This window comes from Sorex araneus, chromosome 3, assembly GCF_027595985.1.
Source record: "Sorex araneus isolate mSorAra2 chromosome 3, mSorAra2.pri, whole genome shotgun sequence".
Taxonomy (NCBI): Eukaryota; Metazoa; Chordata; class Mammalia; order Eulipotyphla; family Soricidae; genus Sorex; species Sorex araneus.
Genome location: NC_073304.1, coordinates 6463090 through 6475996, shown reverse-complemented (window position 1 = coordinate 6475996; position 12907 = coordinate 6463090). Strand labels below are relative to the sequence as shown.

At 60.1% G+C, this 12907-nt stretch overlaps 1 protein-coding gene, 1 long non-coding RNA gene and 1 other non-coding gene across 3 annotated transcripts; 1 reads left to right on the top strand and 2 right to left on the bottom strand.

Annotated features, from left to right (window-relative positions):
* Positions 1-406: 406 nt before the first annotated feature.
* Positions 407-2867, bottom strand: LOC129403643 (uncharacterized). Its single transcript, XR_008629349.1, has 3 exons — positions 2348-2867; positions 1662-1762; positions 407-1168 (listed from the first exon to the last, which is right to left on the bottom strand). It is a non-coding gene; the product is annotated as an uncharacterized LOC129403643 (long non-coding RNA).
* LOC129403970 (small Cajal body-specific RNA 13) lies at positions 2049-2319 on the bottom strand. Its single transcript, XR_008629590.1, has one exon. It is a non-coding gene; the product is annotated as a small Cajal body-specific RNA 13 (non-coding RNA).
* A 146-nt stretch (positions 2868-3013) lies between the features above and the next one.
* GLRX5 (glutaredoxin 5) lies at positions 3014-12166 on the top strand. Its single transcript, XM_004619574.2, has 2 exons — positions 3014-3428; positions 11609-12166. The coding sequence occupies exons 1-2, from the start codon at positions 3122-3124 to the stop codon at positions 11785-11787; spliced, it is 486 nt and encodes a 161-aa protein (XP_004619631.2). The 5' UTR covers positions 3014-3121; the 3' UTR covers positions 11788-12166.
* The last annotated feature ends 741 nt before the right edge of the window (positions 12167-12907 follow it).

Sequence of the window (12907 nt, the reverse complement as noted above, 5' to 3'; positions counted from 1 at the left end):
CGTTTGCCTTGCACTCGGCTGACCCGGGTTAAATTCCCAGCATCCCATATGGTCCCCTGCACACAGCCAGGGGTAATTTCTGAGTGCAGAGCCAGGAGTGACCCCTGAGCATCGCTGGGTGCGACCCAAAAAGCAAAAAAAAAAAAAAAAGTAAAAGTAAAAAAAAAAACAACTGCTCAGCCCGGGAGGTAATGTTCTAGAAGTATTCTATGTTCTAGAAGTATTCTATGTTCTAGAAGAAGTATTTTGAACACAGCTCAACAGCTTTTGCTTGGAACGACAGTGGACGTGGTCAGGTGCTGGTCGGACTGGGGGTGGAATATTGAATGCCTGAACAAGTACATCATGAACAACTTTGTAAACCTCAGTTTTGAAATAAAGTGGAAAAAAAATAAAACAGCTTTGCTTATTTATTTTCTTGTTTTTTTTTTTTTTTTGGGCTACAGCCAGTACTGCTCAGAGACCCATACGTAGTGGCGGGACTAACCCACGTCAGCACATGCACACGATCTCTCTGGTCCATGCTTTCTAAACGCACAGTCCGCACTCGGCCCTGTTTCAGTCAATGACTGATGCCTGGTTCCAATGCTCCGAGAAGGGCGTAGTTCAAAGCAAACCACGATCACGTTCAGCCTGAGCACTTCACATTTTGGGTTCCTTTTAAGAACCTAACTGAGATGCACTACCTCCATTTCTCTGGTTTCGAAACGGGGTCTGGGGATCTTGTGATGGGAGCCACCCAGTCAGGCGTGAGAGAAGAGCTGCTTCTCCAAGCCTCCCCTTCCCGAGTTCCGACCACACTGCCCCACACCCGGAAAGCCGATCACTGGAATGAACACAGGCTTCCTAGCCAAAGAGTAATTTGTCTTGGGGGCCACACCCACTGGTACTCGAGGCTAACCTCTGGCCCTGCACGCAAGGATCACGCTGGCGGGGCTCACGGCTGACCAGATGTAGCTGATCAGACTTAATGCCAGGGAGCAAACCTGGGTCAGCTGCGTACACGGCAAGGCCGTAATCCCTGTAATGTTGGGCTCAAGGATTCCTCTCGATGTTGACTGGCAGCTGTACTATCAGCTCAATAAAGCGCTTCACTGAAGTTTTGAAGCCAGTTTACACACTATATGCGGTTAGTCACTGCCCACTATCACTCTTCTTCCAAAGAAGCCTGAAAAACACGCCCCCACCACTCGCAATCAACACAAAAGCAGATTTGACAGTATGCAGTAGATTGCTTCCTAGAGCAAACTATCAGTCGTAACTCACCCCCTTTCTTTTTTTTTCTTGGGGGGGGTCACACCCAGGATGCTCAGGCTTGGGGCTGGAGCCATAGCACAGCGGGTAGGGCATTTGCCTTGCACGTGGCCAACCTGGGTTTGATTCCCAGCATCCCATATGGTCCCCCGAGCACCGCCAGGAGTAATTCCTCAGTGCAAAGCCAGGAGTAACCCCTGTGCATAGCCGGGTGTGACCCAAAAGGCCAGGATGCTCAGGCTCGATCACCCAGGATTACTCCTGGCTCCGCACTGAGGAATTACCTGGTGGTGCTCAGGGGACCATATGGAATGCCGTAAATGCACGAATCCCCGTTGGCTGCGTGCAAGGCAAACTCCCTACCCCCTGGACTACCGCTTGGGCCCCTGTCAGTCTTTATTTTCTACCAAGTTTCCAATGATAGACTCAGGAGTGAAGTGAAAGAGATTTTGGATGTAACAGTCCACGCCGAGTTCACCGGACGCCAGCTTAGGTCGAATCAATGAATCTGTTAAAAAAAAAAAAAAAGCATTCTTTATGAAGCTGATCATTTTGGGTCTCACATAAGAAACCCACCAAACATGTAGCTCGTGAGCGTTACGGCGGGGCATAAAATAAATATGCTAAAGAGCACTGGAGCTCGTTCTCAGCCTTGGGCCGCGTGCTAATCTGCAACAAGAGTCCCCTCCTGGGCACGTGACACGCTTTCCGGCAATACCGTCGCGCACCCCCAAAGCGTCACCCCCGGCCACTGAGAGCAACGATTTCAAACACACGCAAGGGTTAAAGTCGTGATCTGTAGCAGTGCTCAGTGCCCAGCAGAAACCACTTCTTCTGCGCACATTATCGCGACCGCCGGCTTCTCTGACTGTTCCTGATAGATAGCGACACCGCCCAGTCGCTATCGCCGTGGCAACAGTGCTCGCGAGCTGTGGGAGGAAAATTGCACATGAACGGCCGGCTCTCGGGCCGTCATGCCTCAGCTTCCTCCGGGAGACGCTCTCTCTGCGAGCCTGGCGTGCTCCGGGGTACCGGCAACCCCGCGCGGCGGCCAGGCTGCAGAGTCGGGCCCCGAGCCCCGCGGGGCACTCACCGAGCACTCGCCGCCGAGCACGCCGGGCCGGGCCGGGCCGCCTGCGCCTTCCGGCGGAACCGCCGGCCCAGCCGATCGCGCCCGTCTCCGGTCCCCATTCATCGGGCCGCGGGCTCGGGCGCGCGGACGCGTCGGCCAGGCCGCAGCCCCGCAGGGGACCGCAAGTCCCGGGCCCCGCGCTCCGCCCGCCCCTCGCTTCCCGCCGCGAGGCCCCGATCGCGGCCGCGACCCTCCCGAGGCCCGGAAGGGCGCAGCGGAGCGGGACACGGCGGGCCAGCCCCGCGGCGGCTCAGCTCCGTCGCCCTGACAACCCGACCACCTTCCACCCCGGAAGCGGAAGCTGCGTCCGAACGTGACCTCGTCCCGGCGTTCCGCAGAAGGCTGAAGCCCCGCCCACAAGCTGCCCGGGCCTCCCGGAAGGTTCCGGCCGGATACTTCTCGCCTTCGCGGGGACGTCGTCTTCCCGTCCCTTTGGCCTCTCGTTGCCTAGGGGCGTGACCCTGATGGACCACCATTCTCTCCAATCAGCTGACAGAGAAGCGGTGGGCGGACCGGGAGGATCCGGCGTCATGACCGCCTCCAACCTCTAGAGGGGTGGGACGAGCAATCTGATTGGTGGAATATGGTAATTGAGACCCGGCGTGCTCCAATTACGGGAGCGCACATTGGATTCGGCCCAATGAGAGCCGTCGGGGGGCGGGCCACTGCCGGGCGAAGGGGTCCGGGTTGCAGGCCGCGGTCCCGGCCGTGCAGGGCTCCGGCGAGGCAGCAGGGATGAGCGGGTCCCTGGGCCGCGCGGCGGCGGGTTTGCTCCGCTGGGGGCGCAGCGCGGGCAGCCTTGGCCGGTGGGGCCCAGGCGTGCGGACCGCGGGCTCGGACTCGGGCTCGAGCTCGGGCTCGGGCGGCTTGGCGGAGCAACTGGACACGATGGTGAAGAGGGACAAGGTGGTGGTCTTCCTCAAGGGGACCCCGGAGCAGCCCCAGTGCGGCTTCAGCAACGCCGTGGTGCAGATCCTGCGGCTGCACGGCGTCCGCGACTACGCGGCCTACAACGTGCTGGACGACCCTCAGCTCCGGCAAGGTCAGGCTCGGGCTCTGCGGGCCGGGGGTCCAGCAGGCTGGGGACACGGGGTGCCGCTCTGCCTTGGCGCGACCGGGGTGGGGGACGTGAGCGACTGGCCTTGGGCGCGGGGGTCCCGGGGCTCCGCTCCCCTTGTCCACGCGGGCAGTGGGTTAAGCCCTGAAGGACCCCCCCGCCCGCACCCCGACCTGCAATGCGCTTTGGGGGCGCGTTCAGTCCGCGCGCCGCCTGACACCGACCCGGGGGGAGTGTGGGACAGAGAGCGGCCACCTCGGGTCGGCACCCCGCCGAGGGCAGCTCTTTCGGGGTTGCCTGCCGGCCTGCAGTGAGGGGAGGGCCGCGGCGCCCTTGCTGGGGGTTAGTAAGGTCAGGCGCGGCCTCGAGCGCGAGGGGCTCGGGGTGCACTTGACCCTGCGGGGGGTGGGCCCATTCCGCTTTTGGGCCCAGGGCATTTGGGGCCCAGCGCTGTGCCAGGACGAGGCTGGGGAGTGGGTTTCAGGTTCCCAGGGCGGGGGCAGCTGGGAGGGACTCTAGGGCCCTCGTTGAGGCTTGCCTGGGGCACGGGGGTCAGATCTGGGCCATCAGGGTTGGGGTGACTTCTGACATCAGGGAGGGCCCGGTCAGCTGCCGAGCACCAGGCCTGCAGCTTGTGCAATCCCTTCCTGCCACCGGTGCTGGGGAAGAAGAAGGCGGCCGGTCTGGGTTTGCTTCTCGGCCCGGTGTTGGCAGAGAAGTGGGGGGTGGTCTCCATCCCCCCGCCCGCGACGGCCTGAAGTCCCCTGATCTCAGTCCCGGTGGACTGAGATGCAGGGAGTGCGGGGCTTCTCAGAGCCGTGTTAGGCCCCCGGGTTCTAGATCATTCTACAGGTGGGACCGCAGAGAGCAGCCCAGGTCTTGGCTTGTGGGTGACACCAGGCCACCAGCCAGTCCAGATTTGTAGTGGCGAGTCCCCGTGCCCAGCCAGCTGTACGGCCTTGGGTGGTTTCCCAGGTTTGGTTAACCCGGAGGATAACGAATCCTCTCTTGGCCGGCTTTGGGGAGGGGAGCGAGACAGGAAAGCATTCGCAAGGTGCCTATCGCTTGTGTCCCCAGCGCTCAGGGGGGTTGGCAGCGTTCTCCCCCCTTATCTCTTCCCCACCTGGCGCTGGGCGTCGGTGGGCTGAAGCCAGCGGGCGTGGGACGGCGCACCCAGATGCCAGTGACAGGCCGCATTATCAGGGGTTCCGCTCTGGCCCCTTTGGCCTCCTGGAATGAGAACACCCCCTGGGGCCGGGCTGGGGGTCTGTGCAGCCCCTCACGGCCCCGTGGCTTTGCGTGGAATAGATAGGACCAGCTCTGCGGTGTCTCTTTGCCCCCCTCCCTCCCCACTCTCCACATCTATTTCCCCTCCTGGGGAAAGGGGTGGGGAGGGCCGCTCGCTGGGTAGACAGTGTTGAGGGGCTGCGGTGTGGGGGTCTGTTCTCTGCCGTAGGCCAGAACCAGAGAGGGGATGGCCGGGCACAGTGCTGACAAGCTGAAGACCGGCTCAGGATGGGAGGTCCTGACGTCCTGGGGTCTCTGGCCCCATCTCCTGGTCCTAAGGCTTCAGACAGAGGAATCGCACCCTGGCACTGCTGAGTTCCGTCAGAACAGCCTTTGGGGTGCAGGAAGGGTCCCTCGTCTCAGGAGCATCGTCTGCCCGCATCTCTGGGAGGGGAGTTGACAGGGATGGGTTTGCTGTGTGGGCAGGTGGCCAGCGGTGTCAGCCCTCGCCCGCAGCGGGCAGGGCCGGGGCCAGGTAGGACTTTGAGACAGGAAGCGTCATCACAGCCTCCGCGGGCTCAGAGACCCTGGCAGCCTGGCTGGGGCTTGCTTTTGCCCGACAGAGACGGAGCGTGCACCTTTCCCGGGCCCAGGGTAGCTGCTGGCGCCAGGAAGGACCCTGGCACTGCCCCTGGCACTGCCTGGTTTGTTGTGCTGGACCACACGGAGCTTCACAGAGGGCCCGGCTGGAGGGTGCCCCATGAGAACGTCTCCTCCCGGGTGCCGGGAGCCAGGGAGGTGGCACGGGCAGGCCGAGACTGGCCCAGGGACCACGGTGTCATCTCTGTACTGGCTCTCGTCCCTGGGGGAGACACGGGAAGACAGTCCACAGGGATCAGGTCCCCATTATCTGCGCACTACTCCTGGTCTTCACAAACAACGTCGTTACTTGCCGTTGGACACGGAGAAGGTCCTCGTTGGCCAAACTTGTAAAACGATGAAAATTGCCCATTGTTGCAAATGGACCGTGATCCATGTTGGGAGGCATTTCTGGCCCCTGTACGAGCACAGCTGCCCGCGTGCCCGTCTGTGTCTGGGGCTTGTCCTCCTGAGAGCGTAGGGCACGGGTCTTCTGTGGCCGCCCACCAGGGCCCCGTGGGCATCGCCCCAATGTGCCCCTGGTAAAGGTGCTTTTGTTTTGTTGTCATGCCACAAGCCCTCTTCTGCGCTCTTTAGAGTGCAAACACTTGAGTTTCTGCCTGTCCAGACCAGCGTGGAGTCCCTGCAGCGTGTCTATCAATTGAACCACCTCTCACCTTCCTGGCAGTTGAGTGGTTATTAAAGTTCGAAAATAATGTTCAGCCTTTCCAGTGCCAGGGAGTTTGAGGCAGTAGTGAAAACAGATGCCATTGGCAAAAGTTAAAAATTCAGATAACAAAGGGGTGTGTGTGTGTGTGGCAGGTCCCTTCACAGTGATGGAGTTTGGGTTCCACCTGGTTCCCTGTGGGCCGGCTCTGCCCTCAGACAGTCCATACGTGAATGACCGTGGCTCATTTCAATAAAACTTATTTCCGAAGTCAGGCGGGGACTGGATTTGGCCTGAGGCTCTCTCCGGCCTGAGTCAGGAGCAACAGGTGAGCTCGCCCGTGCCACGGGGCCTGACCTCATAAACCGTGGCACCAAGCCCCGGGGCTGTCTGCAGCAGCTGAATCAGCAGCTGGCGTGGCCGTGGGATGATGAGCGTCGTCTCAGCCGGAGGAGCCGGCCGCAGTCGCGCTGGGCACGGCTCAGTCTCAGAAACGCGCCGCCTGGCCCAAGTGCTCAGAATCATGCCCGGGGTGCGTAGAAAATGCAGTGGAGGCGATGAAGACGTGTGGCGTGAGTGCGGCACACAGGCAGGAGTGACAGGTGTGGGCCACGGCCTCAGGCGACTCGGGTTAAGAACCTGGGCTCAAGACCCCTGGAAACGGGGGTGCAAATTTGCTATAAGTAAATCTCTCTGATTTAGGGTTTTTTTTATATTTTTATTTTCATTTATTTGTTTCTGCTTTTTTGGGTCACACCTGGCGATGCACAAGTGTTACTCCTGGCTCTGCGCTCAGGAATTACCCATGGCGGTGCTCAGGGGACCCTATGGGATGCTGGGAATCGAACCCGGGTTGGCTGCTTGCAAGGCAAACAACCTACCTGCTGTGCGATGCTCCAGCCTCTCTGCTTTAGTTTTTTTTCATCAGAAAATTAACATTTACTAGAGACTTTTTTGCAGGGGCCACGCCTGCTGATGCTAAGGGCTTGCTCCTGGCTGGACTTAGGGGACCCTGTAAGGTGCCAGGGAGGGAACTCAGCCTGGCCACATGCAAGACAAGCGCCTCCCCACTGGACCTTGGCCTCTAGAGCCATGTTTGTAAAGACTGAGCGGAGGGGGTTGTTTGGTCGTTTCCAGTTTGGGGCTCCATCTGGCGATGCTCAGGAGTCACTCCTGGTTCTCTGCTCAGTTCTGGTGGGGCCTGGGGGATCCGAACCCGGGCTGGCCTCATGCAAGGCCCTGCTCTGAGCTCAAGAATCACTTCTGATGGGGCCCGGGGCACTGTGTGGGGTGCCAGGGATCTGACCCAGGTCACCCGCATGCAAGGCTAGCGCCCTACTTGTCTCACTGTCACTCCAGCCCTAGAGGAGATTTTTTTTTTTTCTTTTTGGGTCACACCCGGCGATACACAGGGGTTAGTCCTAGCTCTGCACTCAGGAATCATCCCAGTGGGGCTTGGGAGACCATATGGGATGCTGGGAATTGAACCCGGGTTGGCCGCGTGCAGGGCAAATGCCCTACCCGCTGTGCTATTGCTCCAGCCCCCTAGAGGAGATTTTTGTGTGGAAGCCTCTGGAAGGTGCAGAGTCTCAGTGATCCTGGTTTGGTCAGCGCGACTGCCTTGCTTGTTCCGAGGGTCTTTCTCCTGCCTTCTGTGCCTGCGCCTTTTGTCATGCGTCAGTTCTCAAAGGAGTGTGTGCCCCTGTGGGCAGGAGTGAGGACAGGATGTGGAGGGAATGCCACGTTGTCTGGGGGGAGCATCATTGACCTCCTCACTGGCTGTGTCTTGTTTAGTCTTGAGGCTGTGAATGGTTCCCACTTTGCGGATCAGGACACTGAGGCTAATAAGACATGAGCAGGCTTCACCGAAGACCGGTCCGTCTCTATTCGGGGAAGGCGCGCAGCTTCGGGAGGGACGCACATGGAGCGGTGAGGGAGGAAGGGGACACCCGCCTGGCCAGCCAGATCAGCCGAATCAACCCTGGCGATCAATGGGGTGACAGATGTCGCAGCCAGATCGCCCTCACATCCGAGCAGGCTTCTTGGGACGCCAGCAGGGACACGCACTAAGCCAGCTCCAAAGTCCACAGGGAGCAGGGAAGTGGTTCCGGTCGGCTCACTGGTCGGCCAAACCGAGCTGGAGGTCAAATGTACAGGACCGTGATGCAGTTTGGAAAGCGCCTTCTAAAAGGCCCGGGGGGGATTTTCCTGCCACACATTCTCCGCTCTGGCCTGACTCTTCAGCGTGTTAATATTCCCAGTGGAGCGATGGGTAACGGAAAAGCGAGTTTTGTGGCAGAGCCTCCTAACCCCGCTTCCCTGTTCCGTGCGCGGAGTTCGGCTCTCAGCATGTTCGGCTCCTGATGGGACGAATAACGTTTGTCACTCACGTTCCTTCTTGCACTGAGTGCACTAGTTGAGTTGCTCTAAGTCTTTTTTTTTTTGGGGGGGGTCACACCCGGCGATGCACAGGGGTTTCTCCTGGCTCTGCACTCAGAAATTACTCCTGGCGGTGCTCAGGGGACCATATGGGATGCTGGGAATCGAACCCGGGTCGGCCACGTGCAAGGCAAACGCCCCACCCACTGTGCTGTCGCTCCAGCCCCTCTAAGTCATCTCCTAAGGGATATTCGTAAGAACTGATACTTGCAAGAACGGCCGGTGATATGAAAGGTGGGTGCCGGCGATCAAACTTGGCACTGCATTTGGCAAGGCCTGTGCCCTCTCCAGCCCTCGGAGCGCCTCACCAGCTGCCCGTGGGATTTATTTTCATTTTCCACTTATGAACTGTGGGCGTGTATTATTCAAAGCAGCCTACGGTGAGCCACATTTCCTTCGACTTCTTTGTTTGTTGTTGGGCCACACCCGGCAGTGCTCAGGGTTTACTCCTGGCTCTGCGTGCAGGGATCGTTCTTGGTGGGCCTGGGGGACCCCAAGGGGTGCCAGGGATCAAACCTGGTCCGCCACGTGCAAGGCAAGCACCTTACCCACTGCACTGTCTGTCCAGCCTCTAGGAGGATGCCAGGGCATGCCAGCAGGACACCTGGGAGGCGGAATCTCACAGCTGCAGCAGAGACAGTGTGTGGGCTGGAAGCGACTCCTAAGCAGTGCTCAGGGCCCTGGGGCCACTCCCAGTGATACTCAGCCAACCCGATTGCCGGTTCAAGGCTCAGCCTGAGTACAGGGTCCTGAGGTGCTGGGGGCCTCCACCTCGGCACCCGGCGGTCCTGGGGGTTGAACCTGGGTCGGGCACACACAAGGTGTGGGCCTCAACCCTGTTCCATCTCCCTGCTCGCTCCAAAGATGGAACGTTGTCCTGCAGGGCCCAGTGTGTGGTTGCGGGTACGTGCTCAGGCAGTAAGTTCACTTCCCTTTTGGCTCAGTTTTAAAAATCGTGGACATGGACCCAGAGAAATGAGCAGAAGCTGACCGTGGTGGAAAGGCAGGACTCGTGTCATTCGTGGAAAGCAGAGCCCGGGTCAGCCGACATCCTATGAACACGTGGTTCATGTGTGTCCGTGGAACAGAAGGTTTTGGAGCATTGAAAAAAATTTTTTTGGTCGGGGGGTCACACCCAGTGATGCTCAGTAGTTACTCCAGGCTCTTGCACTCAGGAATTACTCCTGGGTGGGCTTGGGGGCCCTATGGGATGCCGGGGATCGAACCCAGGTCAGCCGTGTGCAAGGCAAGCGCCCTCCCTCTGTGCTGTCACTCCGACCCAGCGTTGAAATTTTGTGTCTAAAAGGTTTCTTCATTCCCATCAGAAATATGAAAAAAGATTTCCCGTTGACTGTGTCGCTGATAAAGGATCACTCGTGTTTGAGGGCAGCGTGGAACAGAAGCCGGGGTTGGGGGCGTGGCCCAGGGGCTTGGCTGCTCAGTGGGGCCCAGCGCGTGTCCCTCTGGCACTCACCCCTGCCGGGAGGACACCTGGGGGCTCACGGGTGGAATCGCCCTCCGAGTACACGCCCCGCCGCCTCTGATTGTGTCTGGGGCGTCTGTCCCGGGCCTCGTCGGTGCTGGGTGCTGTGTCCCTCGAGCCACGCCCCCGCCCAGCTGACGGTGGGTGACAAATGCGGCTGACACCGTGCTGAGGTCTGGCGCGGAGAGATAAGTGCTCTCTGGGAGCGAGGCGGCCGCTGCGTGCGGGCTGGCATGTGGCGTCTGGGGACTGTATTGGTGACGTCAGCCAACTCGGTCATTTGTCTGGAAATTAATGATAGGGTGTCAGGAGCACATGTTTTTGCCTTGGGTCTGTTTACGTTAAAAAGACACTCTTTGCCTGATTGATTTCTTCATTTGCATAATATTGGACTTTGAAGAATTTGTGCTGGATGATTTTTTTCTTCTTTATTTTTTTGGGAGGGGGGCAGGGAGTGTTATTTTTGTATGTTTGTTTATGGCATTTAGAAATCTGCCTTTTAGGGCCGGAGCAATAGTCCAGTAGGGTAGGGCATTTGACTCACACCAGGACTAACCTGGGTTTGATCCCTAGTACCCCATATGGTCTCCTGAGCCCGCCAGGAGTGATCCCTGGGCACAGAAATAGGAGTTAGCCCAGAGCACCGCCGGCTGTCACCCCCAAAAACAAAACAAAAGAATATGAAGCCTAACATAGCCAGAGAAATAGTACTATGCCTTAAACATAGCCAACCTAGGGGCGGGAGCGATAGCACAGCGGGGAGGGCGTTTGCCTTGCACGCGGCCGACCCGGGTTCAATCCCCGGCATCCCATATAGTCCCCCGAGCACCACCAGGAGTAATTCCTGAGTGCAGCGCCAGGAGTAACCCCTGTGCATCGCCGGGTGTGACCCAAAAAGAAAAAAAAAAAAAGGCCAACCCGGATTCGACCCTTGGTGCTGTGTAAAGTAAGCCCTGAGCACGCCAGCTGTGGCCCACAGACAGACCAGCCCTCTGTCAGATGTAGCGATTATCGCACGGTGTGGTTTTAACAGAACCATCGCGTTTCATGGACCAAATTGACCCAGTGTCAAAGCCACGTTATTTCAACAGACGGGAAAGTGGCCGAGGATGCAGAGGGAGGCGCGGAGAGTGGGAATGGGGGAGGGGTGGGACCACAGCGCTTTCCCACGGTGTGCCCCGAGCTGCCCTCGGTGCCTGCCAGAGGGTGGCCCCGTCTCTGCGCGGCCAAGCCGGCGGGACTGCTCCGAGCTCGAGCCAGGAGTGGCCTCTCTCTCCCGGGGCCCTGCCCGGGCCCAGCCCCTGTGAGTTCAGTGCCCAGCCAGGTCCCCTCCCTTCCCAGGACCCCCCGAGAGACCCCCCCATCTGCAGCCATGGGAAAGGGGTTCTGAGGTTGTTTCCCTGGAAACTGGAGGTTTGGGAGGGACGTTTGCTCATTGGTGTGTCTGCTGTGCCCCCCATGGACCCGTCCAGGTGCCACGGCTCGTGGGACCCGTTGGGGGCGGCACCGTTTCCCGAGCGCCCGCCTCTGGTCCATCCCTGGGAGCCGGGGCCAGGTGGTCAGCAGGGCTGGCCTAAGCGGGCTCCCCTTAGCTCCGCCCGGCTCCCCGCAAGTGCGGGCGGGGACCCCCGCTTCCTTCCCTGGGCGGGGCGGGTCAGAGCCAGCTTCGCCCCCTGCCGACGTGACACGTCCCTCTTCTCTCCCCGACAGGCATCAAGGACTACTCCAACTGGCCCACCATCCCGCAGGTGTTCCTCAACGGCGAGTTTGTGGGGGGCTGCGATATCCTCCTGCAGATGCACCAGAACGGGGACCTGGTGGAAGAGCTGAAGAAGCTGGGGATCCACTCTGCTCTGCTGGACGAGAAGCAGGACCAGGACTCGAAATGAGGCGGCAGCAGTGGCGGTGGAGGCGGGCTGTCCCGGTGGACTCACCGCCGCAGGGAGGGCCTGACCCAGAGGGGGCCCCCCTGGGCGGCGCCCGCGGGCTCACACGCACCCCTCCTCCTCCCGGCCGGGCTTAGCTCGGGGACTCGGGGCCTGGGGCTCGGAGGTCAGCACAGCCGTCCTGGGCCCCACTGTCCACTCGGCCTCTCCTGCCGCCCTCGGCCCCATCATGCGTCCAGCTGGGCCTGGCCCGCAGAGCTGACCCAGCTCCCCGATCGCCCCCTCCCCCCCCAATTTTTGTATCTTGTTCTATGAAGAAAAGTGGTGGACAAGACAACGTGGTCACCGGGCTGTGGTTTTTAAAATAAAACGCCAACATGGGGCTGCCGCATGTGCGTCTTCGATTCCCGGGCTCCACCCGCCCACCAGGCTGGTCGGAAACTCCCACAGGACGGTTCTGTGGCCTAAAACACAAGTCTTGAATATTCTGTTGAGTAGGAAAATATGTACCAGGGATTCGAACCCACGGAAGGGTCCTTCTCACAGGCCCCGAGACCGGAAGTCTGAGGGTCCTGGCAGGTTCTGCTCCGGGCCCGCCCCTCCTCTCCATGAGGGGTCCCCTTGCCCCATTTGTGAGGCGTCAGGCCCGAGGGTCAGCGCCGGATTGGACTGGGGCGGCCGCACCGCCAGGCGCCGGCGAGGACCGTCACGGTCACTCTGCGGGAGGAAGCCCGACGCTGCTCTCTCGGGGTCCGTTTGCCCCAGAGCCACTCAGCCTGTCGAGTGGCGCCAGGGGAAGGCCAGTTGGGAGGCCAGGTGGGTGGGAGGGGTCTGGCCCCCAGGGGAGTCTCCTTGTAGATCCCCCCCAAGCACTTCCTGTCTTCAGAAACAGCTTCTGGGGGACCCGTGGGGCTTGTCCTTTGGGAAGGGCCCTGTGCCGAGTCCGGGGGTGGACGCTGGCCACCGGGCACACAGAACTGGCCCGGTCTGCCCGCGGGGTGCAGGGGCCTCGTTTGGCCCTGTACCGTTTGACTTCCCTGTCGATCTGCCACAATGAAAGGGCGGGAACGTTGCAGGAGGGAGACCGCGAGGTTAAGACCCCCGGGAGTGAGGCACTGGGGGC